The following is a 15,462-nucleotide window of genomic DNA, read 5'->3' as shown; positions in this document are numbered from 1 at the left end:
TTTGTGGTATGGCATATGTAACATTGTTACACAAATTTTGTTACATCCCTTCTTAAATGTGGCCAATAATATCTTGCTCCAACAGCAACAATCATCTTGTCACGGCCTAAATGACTAGCAAGAACTCCACCATGCAAGTCTCTAATCAACTTTTCTCTAAATGAAGATGTAGGAATGCAAAGCTAGTTACCTCGCATTAGAAAACCATCATGAATGTAAACATCCTTAACAGGTTAATTTGTGATACACTTTTCCCATGTATCATGAAAATCATCATTTGTATGATACGATTCCCTGGCCGTATCAAAACCTTATCTTCCTGTCTCATTGTCACAAGAAAATATGCACATCTGCTGAATGCAATTGTTGTTTTATTATATACTTTAACCCCGTTTCTTAGCTTGAAAGGAAACTTCTGTAGAAATTCAAACCACATGGCATGCATGCCTTTACTGATCCACTTTTTGCTATTCAATTACTTCGATGCCTCATGATCCAAGAATAGAACAAATTCTCTCCCGACCAAGTAGTGCTCTCAATTTTTCAAAGCACGCACAATTGAATAAAATTCTTTGTCATACATGGTCCACTTACACCTTGCATCACTGAGTTTCTCACTAAAATAAGCTACTACTTTATTCTTTTATGAAAGAATAGCTTTTATCCCTATACCATTAACATCACATTCAACTTCAAATAAAGTATCAGAATTTGGCAGTGCTAAAACAAGAGCAATACATGGCTTCTCTTTTAACATAACAAAACTAGTTGCAGTTTCGTCACTTCATTGGAAATTCCCATTCTTCAAGCACTCTATAATAAACGCTACAATACTACTAAAATTTTTGATAAAACGCTTGCAGAATGTCGCTTACCCGTGAAAACTTCTAACTTCTGTTACTATTCTTAGGTAAGCCATTCTGCAATAGCTCGAATCTTCTTTTCATTCGCCTGAATTCTATCCGCACTAACTACATAACCAAGGAATAACAGCTTATTTGTCAATTAGCTGCTATTCTTTAACTTCACATATAGCTTGTTTTCGAGTAAGACTATTAGTACGTCATGCAAATGTAAAAGATGTTTTTCTTCTGATCAACAATAAATCAAGATATCATCAAACTAAACCATGAAAACTTTTCCAATAAAAGGCTTTAGTACTGGATTCATCAATCTCATAAAGGTAGTAGGTGTGTTGGTCAACTTGAATGGCATCATGAGCCACTCATACAACCTTTCTTTCATTTTGAAAGCTATTTTCCATTCACCTCCATGTTTAATTCGAAAATGATGGTATCCAATACGAAGATCAATCTTTACGAACACTTTGGCCTCATGTAACCTACCAAGCATGTCATTCAGTCTGGAAATAGGAAACTTGTATCCAACACTAATCTTGTTGATGGGTCAACTATCTACACACATCCTCTAACTTCTCTCTTTTTCTGGGGTTAATAATGAGAGAATTGCATATGAGTCATGCTCTTTTGGATATGCCATTTGCGTAGTAATTCCTTTATTTTCTCTTTGAGCATCTTATTTTCCTTTGGGCTCATCTTGTAATGGGACAAATTTGGTAAACTAGCACCAGGAATTAAATCAATATAGTGTTGAATATCCCTCATGCGTCTTAAACCATCGAATAAATCTTCTGGCATCACCTCATTAAATTCTTCTAGTGATGGTTTGACTGTTTTTGGATGCTCTAAAACTTTCTAATCCTCTTCAATTGACAACACTTGTTTCACAATCCGAGCATGTACCTCTTTTAACTCTTTTAAAGCAACCTCTACCTTATTCCCTGAATGAATAAGGGTAAAGAAAGTTCGCTCCTCCTCTTTAGAAGCTTTGGTTTTGACACTTGCTTTTATTAGCACTAATATAAACTTTATGCCATCTTTCTCCAATCTATAGGTGCTTTCTCTCCCATCATGCTACACTACAACATTATATTGCCAAGGTTTACCAAATAACAAGTGACAAGCATTATATCCACAGTATCAAAATATACCTTATCTTTGTATTTATCAATAAAAAAAGGTACCTTACACCGTTCTGTTACATGAATCTTCTTTGCTACCTTAATCTAGCCAATAGTGTTTAAATTGGGGTGTTTTTTAGTTTTAAGACCAAAACTTTCCACAACATTTTTACTGATAGTATTCTCATAATTTCCATTATCAGTAATCACACCAAATAAATGGTTAGTGATAATACACCTAGTTTGAAATAACTGATGCCATTGAGTGTTATCTTTATATTTTGGAGACAACATCATTCTTCTTACCACATAGTTCTGGCCATCATGATAGTCCTCATACTCGTCATCATCCTTATCTGAACCACAGCAAATCTCATCATCCCTTTTTTTTTTGCTCCACCACATGGACTATTTTTTTAATAGGAAGTAATTGAATTTGTGACTAGGTTGATTGTATTTGAATCATTTTCTTGGTTTAGCATGGGGATTTATAGCTTTCTACACCTTCTTCGTATCTATCACCTTTTGCTTTCCAAACGCCTTCTTCTCCTAATACCAGTCATTGCATGTAGAACTATCATAAATTGCTTTATTCTTGTCATTGGATGCTTTATAATTATTCTCACTGTAACTTTTACGAAAATAGTTAAGTTTATTCTTTTCCTACAACATCAATTCGAACTTTGAAACAATATTTCATGCTTTAGATAAATTTCTTAACCCCTGTACCCCTATCTTGTCGTTGATAATGGGCTTTAAACCCCCCCTAAATACCTAGCAACTCGTTGCCCTTCGACCTTCCTCAAGTTATTTCTCTTGGCCAGTGTCATAAATGTTGTAGTACATTCATGTACAATTTGCTAATTTTGATGGCATTTGTTATACTTTTGAAACAAAATCTACTCATAATCAAGAGAAAAAAGTCCTTTTATAATAGTAACTCATCCTGTACTAAGTTCTAATTGGTGCTTTCCCTTCAAGGTTCTTTCTAGACTACAACTTTTCACACCTTGCAAAAATTCCACCTTTCAATCTACATGTGACAAGTTTCACCTTTGTCTTTTTGGAATCTCCATATATTCAAAAAACTTGTCTATTTCCACAATCAAATCCAAAATTTCTTTAATATTTAGACTCTCATTAAAACAAGGAATATCTACCTTTAAAATGAAATCTCTATTATCTTGATCACCTTAATCATTCCTTTCATATCCAGTGTATCTCACAAGTTCTGCAAAATAATCATTTTCTTCATTTGAATCTTCCATGTTAACCTATTGTCTATGCCCGTTTGTAGGAACAAGTCTATTGAAAGGCTTTCCACGAACTACATCATCTCTGGTACATGGCCTTTCGTCATTTCGATTTCTGTTGACATCAATGCCTAAAACATCAAATCGATCTACAATTTCATCAAAGTATTGTTCGAAACGTTGGAATCTAAGATCCATTCATTGCTCTAAAGCTCTACACGCCACCTCTTGATCTTGCACTGTAGATCATGAGGTCTCAATTCCATGATCTTCGCAGTGAAAACCACCGTTTACCATAATTGGGTCACATACCATTAGATTGGGCAAGTTTTTCTTTCTTTGATACCGATTAATGTGGCAAACTAATATGAAAATAAAGGTTAGCACTCAATAGAGGCTTTAAGGTTGATAATCAAGTTTTAAACGTAGACACTTAAACTCACAATTGAGAAAAAACCATATGTTATTCAATAATTCCAAAAAAAAATCTACTAACTAAGTCTAAGGGTGCTATTTATAATAGCCTAATCCTACTTGACATGCAAGTAAATTTAAATAAGGAAGTATTCTACTCTAGACTTCGTTGGAGTACAAGAAAAGTAAATTCCTAAACCTATGCTTATTGGTCGTCCAAGTAAATTAAAAGAAAAGGAGAATTTTACTATACCTATAATTCTTAATAGGACTTTTAACTAAAAGAAGAAAATACTAAAATAATGGACATGTCCATTTATGACCTTTGGACTTTTCGTTTTGGCTTTTTGACGTTCAACTTGCTCCAATAAGTCATCTGTTAGATTGTCAACGTCAACACATGTCACCATGTTTTGTCGGAAAATGGCTATTTACATTCATAATGATATGTTGTTGATCCATTGTTTCCAAGACAACCTTACAGAAGCAACCATCAAATGGTACAACAAGTTGAATAGAGGCCAAATGCATTCAGGGAAGGACTTTGCATGAGCATTCGTAACTCATTACAAACATGTGGCAGACATGGCTTTAGACCGTTTGACCCTACAAAGCATGGAAAATAAGCTACTAAAGGCTTTGAGGACTTTGCTTGAAGATGAAGAGATAATACCTTACATGTCCAACAACCTTTGATTGATAAGGAAATAACAGTAATATTTGTTAACAATCTGAAGGTCCATATTATGAAAGGTTGATTGAAAATGCCACCAAGAACTTTGTAGGCATGGTTCTGCCAAGTGAAATAATTGAAAGTACAATCAACAATGACAAGATCGAAGATCCTAGGAAAGGAAACATGCTAAAAAAAAAAAGAAAGACGAAACACAAGTAATCACATATGAAGGGTACCAACCAAGAAAGTACACTCTTTATCAACCATATCCTACTTACCAATCTTATTCCCCTTTGAGATGAAACAACCCATGCGGTCTCATGCTTTTTTTGAAGAGCACTAGGAAAGTTTAAATATATGAAGAACATCTTTTATTCATTTTCTCGTCTTTAATAAAATGATTTATGCGGTGTATTTTCATATCTTTTTTTCCATGCATTAATTTCATGATACATACCCACATTTCTTCAATTTACCCATTACTAGGCATTTGAATAATGAATGTGAAACAATGATAATAATCTACGATTTGATTTTGAAAGAAATACAAACATTGATGGACTTGATAATGAAGAGAATGTAGATGATTAAACTTTGTCTCTTAACTAGCTAAGAATGATCGAGCAAGAAGAATGATAAATCACATTTAATCAAGAAGTCATTGAAACAATTGATTGACATGTCACTATTGTTGACAAAAAGATGTTTCTTCAAAAATATGTGGACGTGTTTGCATGATCATGCCAGGACTTAGCATAGATGTTGTGGTATGCAAGCTACTGTTGAAACTATAGTACAAACTAATCAAGCAAAAATTGAGGTGAATCAAGCTTGAAACGTTAAGGAAAAAACTGTTGGTAACATTATGCAAATTGAAAGAAAATCTTCAAAGATTGTTTTTTAATAAAAATAACCATACTTGAGATGACAAATGGTCATTTTTCATATTCCTTTCATAAATATTAAATTATCCACTTGTTATCCCCATAAGCTTATTGATTTTTTTTAAAAATTGAACCTTAACCAAGGATCACCCTTCACACTGGGGGGTAAATGCAATAAATGATTAATAATGAAGGTCTTACTTCAAGGTAAAATATACCTTGTATTGATTAGTTTTCAACATCATACAAAGAAAAAAATTTAAAAATAATGAAGGAAAAAGTAGAAAAAATAAGGCAAAAAAGACCCAAGAGGCATACAAAGACTAAGGCCTAGAAGAGAATCTTTCACATAACAAGCAATGATCTTTGCTTTGATTACCCTTAAACACATATTTTAGGCCTACTTACCTTTTCTTTCAAAGCCCCTAGCCCTAGCCTATATAATGTACATAGAAAAGTCCATTTGGATCGACTACGGATACTTGAATTGAAAAGGCTTTTTTATCCATCTCAGGAAAATTTTGAATTCTTCAAGTGCATGGTGGAACAATTAGTTAAAAAAAAAAAAAGAAGTGAAGTTCAAGTTGAAAACCCGAAATGGGTGACTTGGACATAAGAAAGAACACATCTACACTAAAAACCTGAAAAAGTGACCTAGGTATGAATCTAAGAGACACATGGAATGAGAGGCAAGCACTGTAATTCGCACAAGTAGTTGGTAAGATGGAAGCAAGGTTTAATCAAATGTACTCAAAATATCAAAGACGTCAAAGAATGCATTTCTTTCTAGAAAGAATCTTAGATCAATTAGAAATTGTTTGAATGTTCATTATTTGGACATGAATTTGGTATCCCAGTCCATAATTCTTTTCTTAATTGTAATTTTCCATAGAACTTCAATAAAATACATTATTTCCTTAATTACTACATTTTTCCACCAATCATCCATTTGACCATGAATTGAAGAGGTTTAAAGGTGCACTGCATTTTCATTAAATCGAAATGATAATGAACAAAAGATTAACAACATACATTGCAATCATTGAAAAAGGAAAGTAATTAGTGATGAATGAACAAAGAACAAAATGACTTTAATCTCTTGGTTATGAAAAAGTGAAAACATTCAAAAAAAGAAGGGGAAGAGTTAAGCGAAATGTAGAAATTTCAAGAATAAGCCATGATTTGATTGAAAAAGATAGGAAAAAGAATCAATTATGGAATTTGAGGGCTTCTGAAAAACCATAAATATGGATGAATGATATCACTATAGTAGTCAAGCATTTTGCGTTCGGAAATGATTTTAAATTATGTAGCCTCATTTTGGATGAGGAATCTTTTTAAAATTACACTACCATATTCTAGATGAAGAGTCCTTTTAAAGTTATGCAGCACCATTTTAAATGAGGAGTTCCTTTAAAGTTATATAACCTTATTCCAAATGAGAAGTTTATTTTTTAAAGTTATATAGTCTCATTTCAGATGAGGCGTTTATTCTTTTTAAAGTGACCTCATTCCAAATGAGAAGCTTATTCATTTTTAAAGTTACCTCATTCTAGATGAAGAGTTTGTTCCTTCTTTAAAGTTATGTAGCCTCAATCTAGATGAGGAACTTTTTCTTTGAAAAATTATCTTTTCGGCCAAAATGGTGTCTACGTTTTTGCACAATTCGTTATTCTCAAGAAATGCACAAAAAGGGTGGTTGTAGATACTCTATTTTGTCAAAGCTATTGAATTTTGAAAATAAAAATTAAAAATAAAAATTAAAGTATTAAAAATAAAAAAAATAGAAAAAGATAAACATGAAAAGGTAAAGATGAGATAGGCATAAGTTTTAATTCTAGATTAGCTTAAGAAGAAAAAACAAAAAAATATTAACTTATGAATTGAAACTCAAGAAATCAATTCAAATGGAAATACAACACTTTGTCTATAAATATAGTCCATCCTTAAATCAAAAGGGTGTAGAGAAAAAACAAAGAAAAGGAGATATCGGTAAAAGAAAAAAAAATTTGGATTTCTTGAGTTTTTTAGATTTCTTGGGTTTTCATTTTTTATTGATGTAAGAGAATCGGTTTAGTTTCTAAAGAAACTATTTTGATTAAAGGGATAAGAATACTGGGAGAAGTTTTTGGGAAAATTTGGTAAACTTTTATCACTAGCAAACGGTGGCTGGCAATAGTGGAAGACACGGCCGGCTAATGACTGGATTCTAAAAAAAGGGAGATGTCTTTTTTCTCTCTTAGAGGGAGATGCTAGCACTTAAAGAGAGAATAAGTAAAAAATAAAGGGAAAGAAAGGAGGTGGAGCTTTTATATCATAAATAAAATGACATAGTTTTACATCAACTAAAGGGGAATGTTTGTGGGCTAAATTGATCCGAGCCATTCTTAGTATTTTGGCCCATGTGAATTCATTTGAGTAGCTTTGGTTTAATAGTTTGGTTTTCTGTTTTGGTTTTTTAGTCCAATTAGGTGAGTTCTCTTTTTATTTCTCTATATTAATTTAATGGATTGTTTTTAACATTTCTATTCAAGCACCTTTGAATTTGTTTTTTATGATTCTGATTTTTCTTATTTATATTTTTTTTTAGTGTTTTGAAATTTGGAGTTCAATAGTTTATGTAAGTTCTCCAATGATGAAAATCTCAAGAATACTAAAAGTGGTTTCTTAGGAATTTTTAGGTGAGAAAATTTTTCAAAATTATGCCATGAGCATTTAGAGATTTTGGAAAATTTTTGATACCAAAGGATTTACATAAATATTTAAATAAAATGAAAAAGATAAAATTTATAAAATTAAATAAATAAATTCTCCAATGATGAAATTTGAGGAATACCAAAAGTGGCTACCTAAGAATTTTTAGGTGAGAAAATTTTTCAAAATTATGCCATAAGCGTTGGAGATTTTGAAAAATTTTCAATATCAAGAATTTTTTTTATTTATTTCAAAAAACTGACAAAATAAAAATAAGAAAAGGAAATAGAATTAAATATTGAACTAGATTTCATTTAATAAGGCTTAACAGACACATAATAAATAGGGTACCAATTAAATGGGTGTTATGGGGGGGTGTTAATGCCTTCTCACACGTAAGTGAACTTCAAAATCCCAAATCTATCGCGTAGACTATAACTTATTTTTTAAATGAATGTAAGTCAAGCCTGGGACCTCATTAGTTAATCACACCTAAACAAAAAAAGATTGATAGTGCATTACAAATGGATGAGAACCATACTTCTTGTGTATTATTGCTTGAGTCAAGTGCATTACAAAAGGTTTTAACTAAGAAGTCCTCTTATCGATTATGCATCCAAATGAATTTATCATCTTTTCTTGAGACCGAGGCTACTATGGATGATTTAGCTAAGAGCTCCATATAAGCGTCATTCTCCCAAGCATAGAATGACCAATCCCCATAGTTCCATAAGTCAACCACTTTAGTGTCCTTATCAATCACAAAAGAAAAGAGCCTTAGGTATTTGCCACTTAAAGGCAAGTCATGTAATAGCCATTTGTCATGCTATAAGAATACTCTAGAGCCATTACCAATTGAGGATTTGCAAGTATCAAAACCAACATGGTTTTGTACATTATTGTTGGAAGGGAGGTTCATAATGTTCATCTGCACATTTGACATTCGCCTTAAATTACCTACCAATGGAAGCCATTTTGTTTTGTCCTCATCATATTTCTCCACAATTAGATGCCTCCATAGAACGTCATCCTTAACCCCATAATAGCACCACTATTTACCAATGAGAGAAATGTTTTTATGGTAGAGATTAGATATGTTTAGGTCTCCATATCTTTTAGGCTTACATATTGTGCTCCATTTCACCGTAGGAATATAGATCTTTTATCCAATCCATCTCCCCATATGAATGATTTATATAGTTGTTCAAACTTCTTAAGGACTTTTTTTGGTGCTTGAAAAATAGGCAAATAGTAGAGAAGAAGAGAATTAAGTATTAAATTCATAAACGCTAGCCTCCTATCCAAGGATGAGTATTTCCTTTGCCATATTTCTAGTTTGCTCTTGAACTCTGTAATAACTAGCTCCCATGAAGTAATCTTCCTTAAATTAGCTCCTAATGACTAGCCAAGATAAGTGAAAGGCAAAGTGTCCACTTTACAATTGAGAATGTTGGCCATATCATTACATACAGATAGGTCAATACAGACCAAATAGATATATGATTTTCCAAAATAGATTTTAAGCCTTGAGATGTGCTCAAAGCAGCATAAAATTTGCCTAATATTTATCATAGTAGTCACTCTTGATCCTACAAAAATAATTGTTTCATTTACAAAATGTAAATGCGAGATTCTAAAGTGATATCATGAAAGTAATTCAACTACTTTGCTCAAGTAAGAAGAAGGTGAAGAGTTTCCACTGCCATAATGAAAGAGGAAAGGAAAGAGTGTGGGTCACTTTGTGGAAACCTTAGTTTAGTTGGGAATAGGGTTGTGGTCGACCCATTCACTAGGACTGAAAGCCGTACTATGGAGATGCATTCATATATCCACTAACGTCACTTAGTCTTGAAGCCATATGTTCCATAACCATAAGTTGGAAGTCCCAATCAACACAGCCAACTTCTAGTTTTGAGACTATCCCACTATCATTGTGAGACCTCTTCGAATACTGTGGATCATCTCATTTACAACCATAACGCCAGTTGTAATTTAATAGCCTTTAATGGATGCACTCTAAGTCTTAGTAATCACCAAGTGCATTGCTCACTTGAGCCTATTGGCGAAAAGTTTAGTCAGAATCTTGTACAAAGAAGTCACAAGGCTAATTGATCTATATTCCTTAAATGATTTGAGATTTGAGAATTTTGGGATAAGAGTGATAAAGGATGAGTTTAGCTTCTTCTCCAATTTACCTATCACCATAAATTCAATGATAAAATCATAGATTTTCTTACCAATAAACTGCCACGATTTCTTAAAGAAATTGAAGTTGAAACTGTTTAGCTCGAGAGTTTTGGATCCACCATTGTCTTTAATTACAAGTCATAGCTTTCTCCATGGTGATTAGGGCTTTTAAGTTTGATGCACCCCCAAGGCATCTTTTTAAAGGCAAGGCTGTAAAATGATGGACAAGACCATTTGTCACGATTAAAATGGGTCTTAAAGTATTCAGACGCCGCTAGATGGACTTCCTTAAGCTCTAAGATCCATGAGCCATTCCACATGATACCACCTATATAGTTGCAACAAGAACGAGCCTTGGCTTTGCATTGAAAGAATCTAGTGTTCTTGTCACCTTCCCTGATCCATTGGATATGTGACTTTTGTCTTTATATTGATTCTCTATTATGCATTACTGCCCATACCTCATGGGTGGTATCTCACCTACTCACAATCGCGAGGATTCCCATCCTTAGAGGCAAAGCCTCCTTATGCCCCCGCGGTGGGAAAATTGTAAAAATATTTTAGATATTAGAGAAATTTTTTAAATTTTTTTATAAATTTTCTTAATGGTGCCCCTAAATAATATTTTATTTAATAATAAATACAAATAAAGAATAACAAAATAATTTTATATGCTTGACTCAATTTTAAATTTTTTTTATTTTTTAATTTATATTATTATTTTTATTTATTTATTTATTGGTTTATATTCTATTTACTCATATGTTTTAAATCTCTACAGATTTTCTTTTACAAATTTTAATGAATCATCAATCATATTCTTTTTTTCTTTTTTATTATGTCATATGTGAATTCTATCTTCTACTTATCATGTTTTTTTTCCTATTATGTGGATTTTATTTTCTATGATTTTAATCTTTAAAAATAAATAAATTATTATGTCAAACATATGTTGCACAGTTGTTTAGAATTTCATCAATATATTATTTTTTATTTAGAATAACTAATGCATTCTAGCATGTATGTTGTAAACTTTAAGTAACAAGGATATACACACAAATTGATTAAATGAAATAATTTTATTTCATTCAATACAATGTTATTTATTATATTTATTTTTAATGGCTCTTAAAATAATTTTTTATTTAATAATTAGTTTTATTCTTCAAACTGATTGATAAAATTAGAGTTATTATGGTTAGCATATTGCTAGTTAAGCCCAACAAATAAATTCAAAACAAATATGCTAAGCCTATCAAATTTACAAAATAAATAAATAAATAAATAAAAGTGAGTATGTTAATTCAAACTTGTTAAGTTTTAATATAAATCTAATCCTATTATAACATAATATATCTTAACAGTCCAACGTAATACCTTATAATAACATATTATATTTCAATAGTTCAATCCAGTAACCCAATAAGTTAATTAGCAATTTAAAAGGTAAATAGAAAATAAGAGGAGAGTTAAGGCACAAGAAATAAAGAGACAATTCATTTAAGTTTGAAAAATTATTTTCTCCCCTACTGTTGTGCACAAAGAGTGAAAGAGACTTCTTTTATAGTTCTATTTAATCATATATATAAATGACACCATTATTATTGTTAATGTACATTTTTTTATGTTTAATATCTTTTGAATTTTATTTAATTTTTTAGATGAGTGATAATTGAATTATATATAAAGTTTTCTTTTAACAGTTTAATATTCCTTTCTGTTTAACCTCCTTTTGAAAATGTTCTAGCTCCATCCCTGCCCATTCTCCTTGTCTTCCAATTGGCTGACGTTAGTGTCCAGATATCCAAAAGCATCCTTGTTCCAATGTTCAAAGAATGTTTTGAGGCGATTGAGCTTCACCTTGAGGCAATTGTTTCCATGACATTGGAGCACTCCCATTTATAAGTGGCCAAAAACCTGCAATTATGCAAAGGCTAAGGCTTCAATCTCTCTCGCTTCCCAAAGAGAAAAAGCGGAATTTATGAATTTAAACACGAAAATCCGAAGACTCATGCAACACAATCCACTTTTCACACATCTTCCCAGGACAATAAAAAGCAACTTAAAACAAAAAGAATAATGAGAACTCCATTTTTTGTAAATCCAACTGTTTGCCTGGTCACACCGAATATCTGGGGTGACAAACTATCACAAAAAGTCAAATGCTTATAGCTTTCTTATATCCTTTTCTTGACCAATAACAATGCTTTTAGTGCTCTTAGTTTTCAAAAACCTTGTGCAAACTGAAAAAAGAAAAGGAAAAGCCTGAGCTTTTCTATATTCAAAGATATCCGAGGGTACCACACGTTCAATTCTGGCTCACAAATTGTTGGACAAGTCGAATATCATTGTTCTACTAATTCATACAAGCAATTGGCATAGTACTGATAATCATGCTTGTTATCTTATAAATCCTTTTCAAGTGCAATATATACATATATATATATAGCTGTGACAGAAAACTGAAAGAAAGGAAACTTTTACAGATCAAATGGTTAGAATATTGATATACTATCTCTCTCTTTTGTAGCAGCAACACTGCAACAGCTAGGTCCTGGCAGTTAATTATATAGGGGTGGAAACAACGTAAGTCTAATTAGTTAGAAAGGTTAACTATGTTACAGATGAAGTTGAAGGCGGGTTATTAATTGTCCAGAACGTGAAACCAAAGTTCTTTCATGTTTCAGGTTTCACTGAATATTTTGGTAATAATCAATCCATTTTGCCTTATAAGATTAGCTTTGTACACCCAGAAAGAAAAATTTAGAAGATAAACTGGCACCGAGACGTCAGTTTCTACTTTGTTGGCTCTTTCTCCGAATCAAAGCGCAGTTTCGTCACAACAATTGCCTACCCTGACAAAATACAAAAGACTAATGTCAGTTCCTTAATGCAGTAATTAATTAATAACAAATCAAAACAGCCCTAAATAGCCGGCCATGCTCATTTAAACCAACTCCAGATGGCATCTTTCCACAAACCAAGCCACCTCACTAATAGACATGCTTTCCCTCTCACAAGTCGGACAGCCCTTAGCCTTCGGATCATTATTTCCCAATCCAATCTTAACCCTTCATTCTCAACTGAAATCACCTCAGTCTGTTCTATTACATACTTCAAATGCCTTGGTATAAATAGCTACAACAGCCCTTCCCTCCTTCAAGCCCTTGAAGGTAGAGTTGGTTAGAATTGTTTACTCCCATTTTACCCCTAGGAATATCCATCACCCTAGCCAAAATGCGTGAAATTCTACACATTCAAGGAGGGCAATGCGGGAACCAAATTGGATCAAAGTTTTGGGAAGTTGTCTGTGGGGAACATGGGATTGATCCAACTGGTGGGTACACTGGAAATTCAGAGTTGCAGCTGGAAAGAATTAGCGTGTACTACAATGAGGCAAGTGGTGGCCGGTATGTGCCTCGGGCAGTTCTCATGGATCTTGAACCCGGCACCATGGATAGTGTCAGGACCGGCCCGTATGGGCAGATTTTCCGGCCCGATAACTTCGTTTTCGGCCAGTCAGGGGCTGGAAACAATTGGGCTAAGGGGCATTACACTGAGGGAGCAGAGCTTATTGATTCAGTTCTTGATGTTGTGCGGAAGGAGGCTGAGAATTGTGACTGCCTTCAAGGTAGTTTATTATGTTCTCAAAGTCTTTCTTACAAGTGCTACCATTGGTTAGTTAAATAAAACAAAAATGCATGATCTTATTTTTTATGACACCAATTGTGTGAATTCATGTTATCCTTTAATCATTTGCTCATTTAGCAACTTTCAAAGATTTTAGAGCGAAGAATCACTGTTCAGTACCAGTTGAAAAATTTTACTGATCTTTAGAATTTAGAAAGCGCTTTTGCTTGGAGTTTTTCTGGGACACACGTGGCTCTTTCCATCTTGTTGCAGGATTTCAAGTCTGTCATTCACTTGGGGGAGGAACAGGGTCTGGAATGGGAACTCTGCTTATATCTAAGATACGAGAAGAATATCCAGATCGGATGATGCTTACATTTTCTGTCTTTCCATCTCCGAAGGTGTCAGAGACTGTGGTAGAACCTTACAATGCTACTCTTTCTGTTCATCAGCTGGTGGAAAATGCTGATGAGTGTATGGTTCTGGACAATGAAGCACTCTATGATATCTGCTTCAGGACTCTAAAGCTGTCTACCCCTAGCTGTAAGTAGAACTAATAAGCAATAATATTACATCTTAACCCTAAAGCATTCAAGATATATATGTTTCCCTAAAAAGGTTTGTTCACATCCAAGATTGCATCTCAAACTATATATTGTTTAAGGCTTGCCAGGTTCTGCTCTGCCACTTATTTTTCCAAACCAATTTTTTCACGTATGTGGAACTCCATCTGATAGATTTTATTTTCGTTTTCCTCTTGTATCAGTTGGGGACTTGAACCATCTGATCTCTGCAACAATGAGTGGTGTAACCTGCTGCTTACGATTCCCGGGTCAGCTTAACTCTGACCTTCGAAAGCTAGCTGTGAACTTGATCCCGTTCCCAAGACTTCACTTCTTCATGGTGGGGTTTGCTCCTCTAACATCTAGAGGATCCCAGCAATATCGTGCACTCACGGTCCCTGAGCTGACACAACAGATGTGGGATGCCAAGAACATGATGTGTGCAGCTGATCCACGCCACGGTCGTTACCTTACAGCATCAGCCTTGTTTAGAGGCAAAATGAGCACAAAAGAAGTTGATGAGCAAATGATGAATGTCCAAAACAAAAACTCTTCCTACTTTGTTGAGTGGATCCCAAACAATGTTAAATCTAGTGTTTGTGACATCCCACCACAAGGGCTTTCCATGGCTTCAACTTTTGTTGGGAATTCAACTTCAATACAGGAGATGTTCCGGAGAGTGAATGAACAGTTCACAGCCATGTTCAAGAGGAAGGCCTTCTTGCATTGGTATACTGGAGAAGGAATGGATGAGATGGAGTTTACTGAAGCAGAAAGTAACATGAGTGACCTTGTTGCAGAGTATCAGCAGTACCAGGATGCCACAGCTGATGAAGATGATGTGTATGAAGAGGATGATGGGGACGGTGAGAATTGAAGGTGTTCAGCTAATTTGCTGCTATATACGTTACGTGCAGCAATTAATCACTGTTGAAATGTTATGAGTTTGAGTAAATTCCCTAAAGGCTTCCTCCGTAAATGCAGCACTAAGGTTGAAGTAAGCACTTGGTTAGCTAGCCTTTCTATTGGTACCTTTTGTTACTTTTGTGGAGGGGAAACCCTTTTATCCAGTTGCTGTTTTTTGCTATGGGTGATCTAATGAAAGCATATTTGAAGTTCCCAAAGTGTTTGCCTTGAAACTTTATTAGCACTCGCAGCCTCAATGGTCACATAATTTAAT

The 15,462-nt window shown here is 33.7% G+C and overlaps 1 protein-coding gene across 1 annotated transcript; it reads left to right on the top strand.

Annotated features, from left to right (window-relative positions):
- Nucleotides 1-13,326: 13,326 nt before the first annotated feature.
- LOC110422543 (tubulin beta chain-like) lies at nt 13,327-15,159 on the top strand. Its single transcript, XM_021436500.1, has 3 exons — nt 13,327-13,720; nt 13,993-14,262; nt 14,486-15,159. Exons 1-3 carry the CDS (start codon nt 13,327-13,329, stop codon nt 15,157-15,159), a joined length of 1,338 nt encoding a protein of 445 aa, XP_021292175.1.
- The last annotated feature ends 303 nt before the right edge of the window (nt 15,160-15,462 follow it).

The sequence above is a fragment of the Theobroma umbraticum genome, unplaced genomic scaffold (assembly GCF_002168275.2).
Source record: "Theobroma umbraticum cultivar Fairchild unplaced genomic scaffold, ASM216827v3 scaffold_146.0, whole genome shotgun sequence".
In the NCBI taxonomy this organism is placed as follows: domain Eukaryota; kingdom Viridiplantae; phylum Streptophyta; class Magnoliopsida; order Malvales; family Malvaceae; genus Theobroma; species Theobroma umbraticum.
The sequence above is the reverse complement of the archived record's forward strand: the minus strand, read 5'-3'. Positions and strand labels throughout refer to the sequence as shown.

What these genes read in the sequence shown, in the direction of transcription:
- LOC110422543 (XM_021436500.1), top strand. Translation starts at nt 13,327, where the DNA reads ATGCGTGAAATTCTACACATTCAAGGAGGGCAATGCGGGAACCAAATT. An exon ending in GAATTGTGACTGCCTTCAAG is followed by an intron (nt 13,721 to 13,992) that starts GTAGTTTATTAT and finishes ATCTTGTTGCAG; the next exon opens with GATTTCAAGTCTGTCATTCA. An exon ending in AAAGCTGTCTACCCCTAGCT is followed by an intron (nt 14,263 to 14,485) that starts GTAAGTAGAACT and finishes CTCTTGTATCAG; the next exon opens with TTGGGGACTTGAACCATCTG.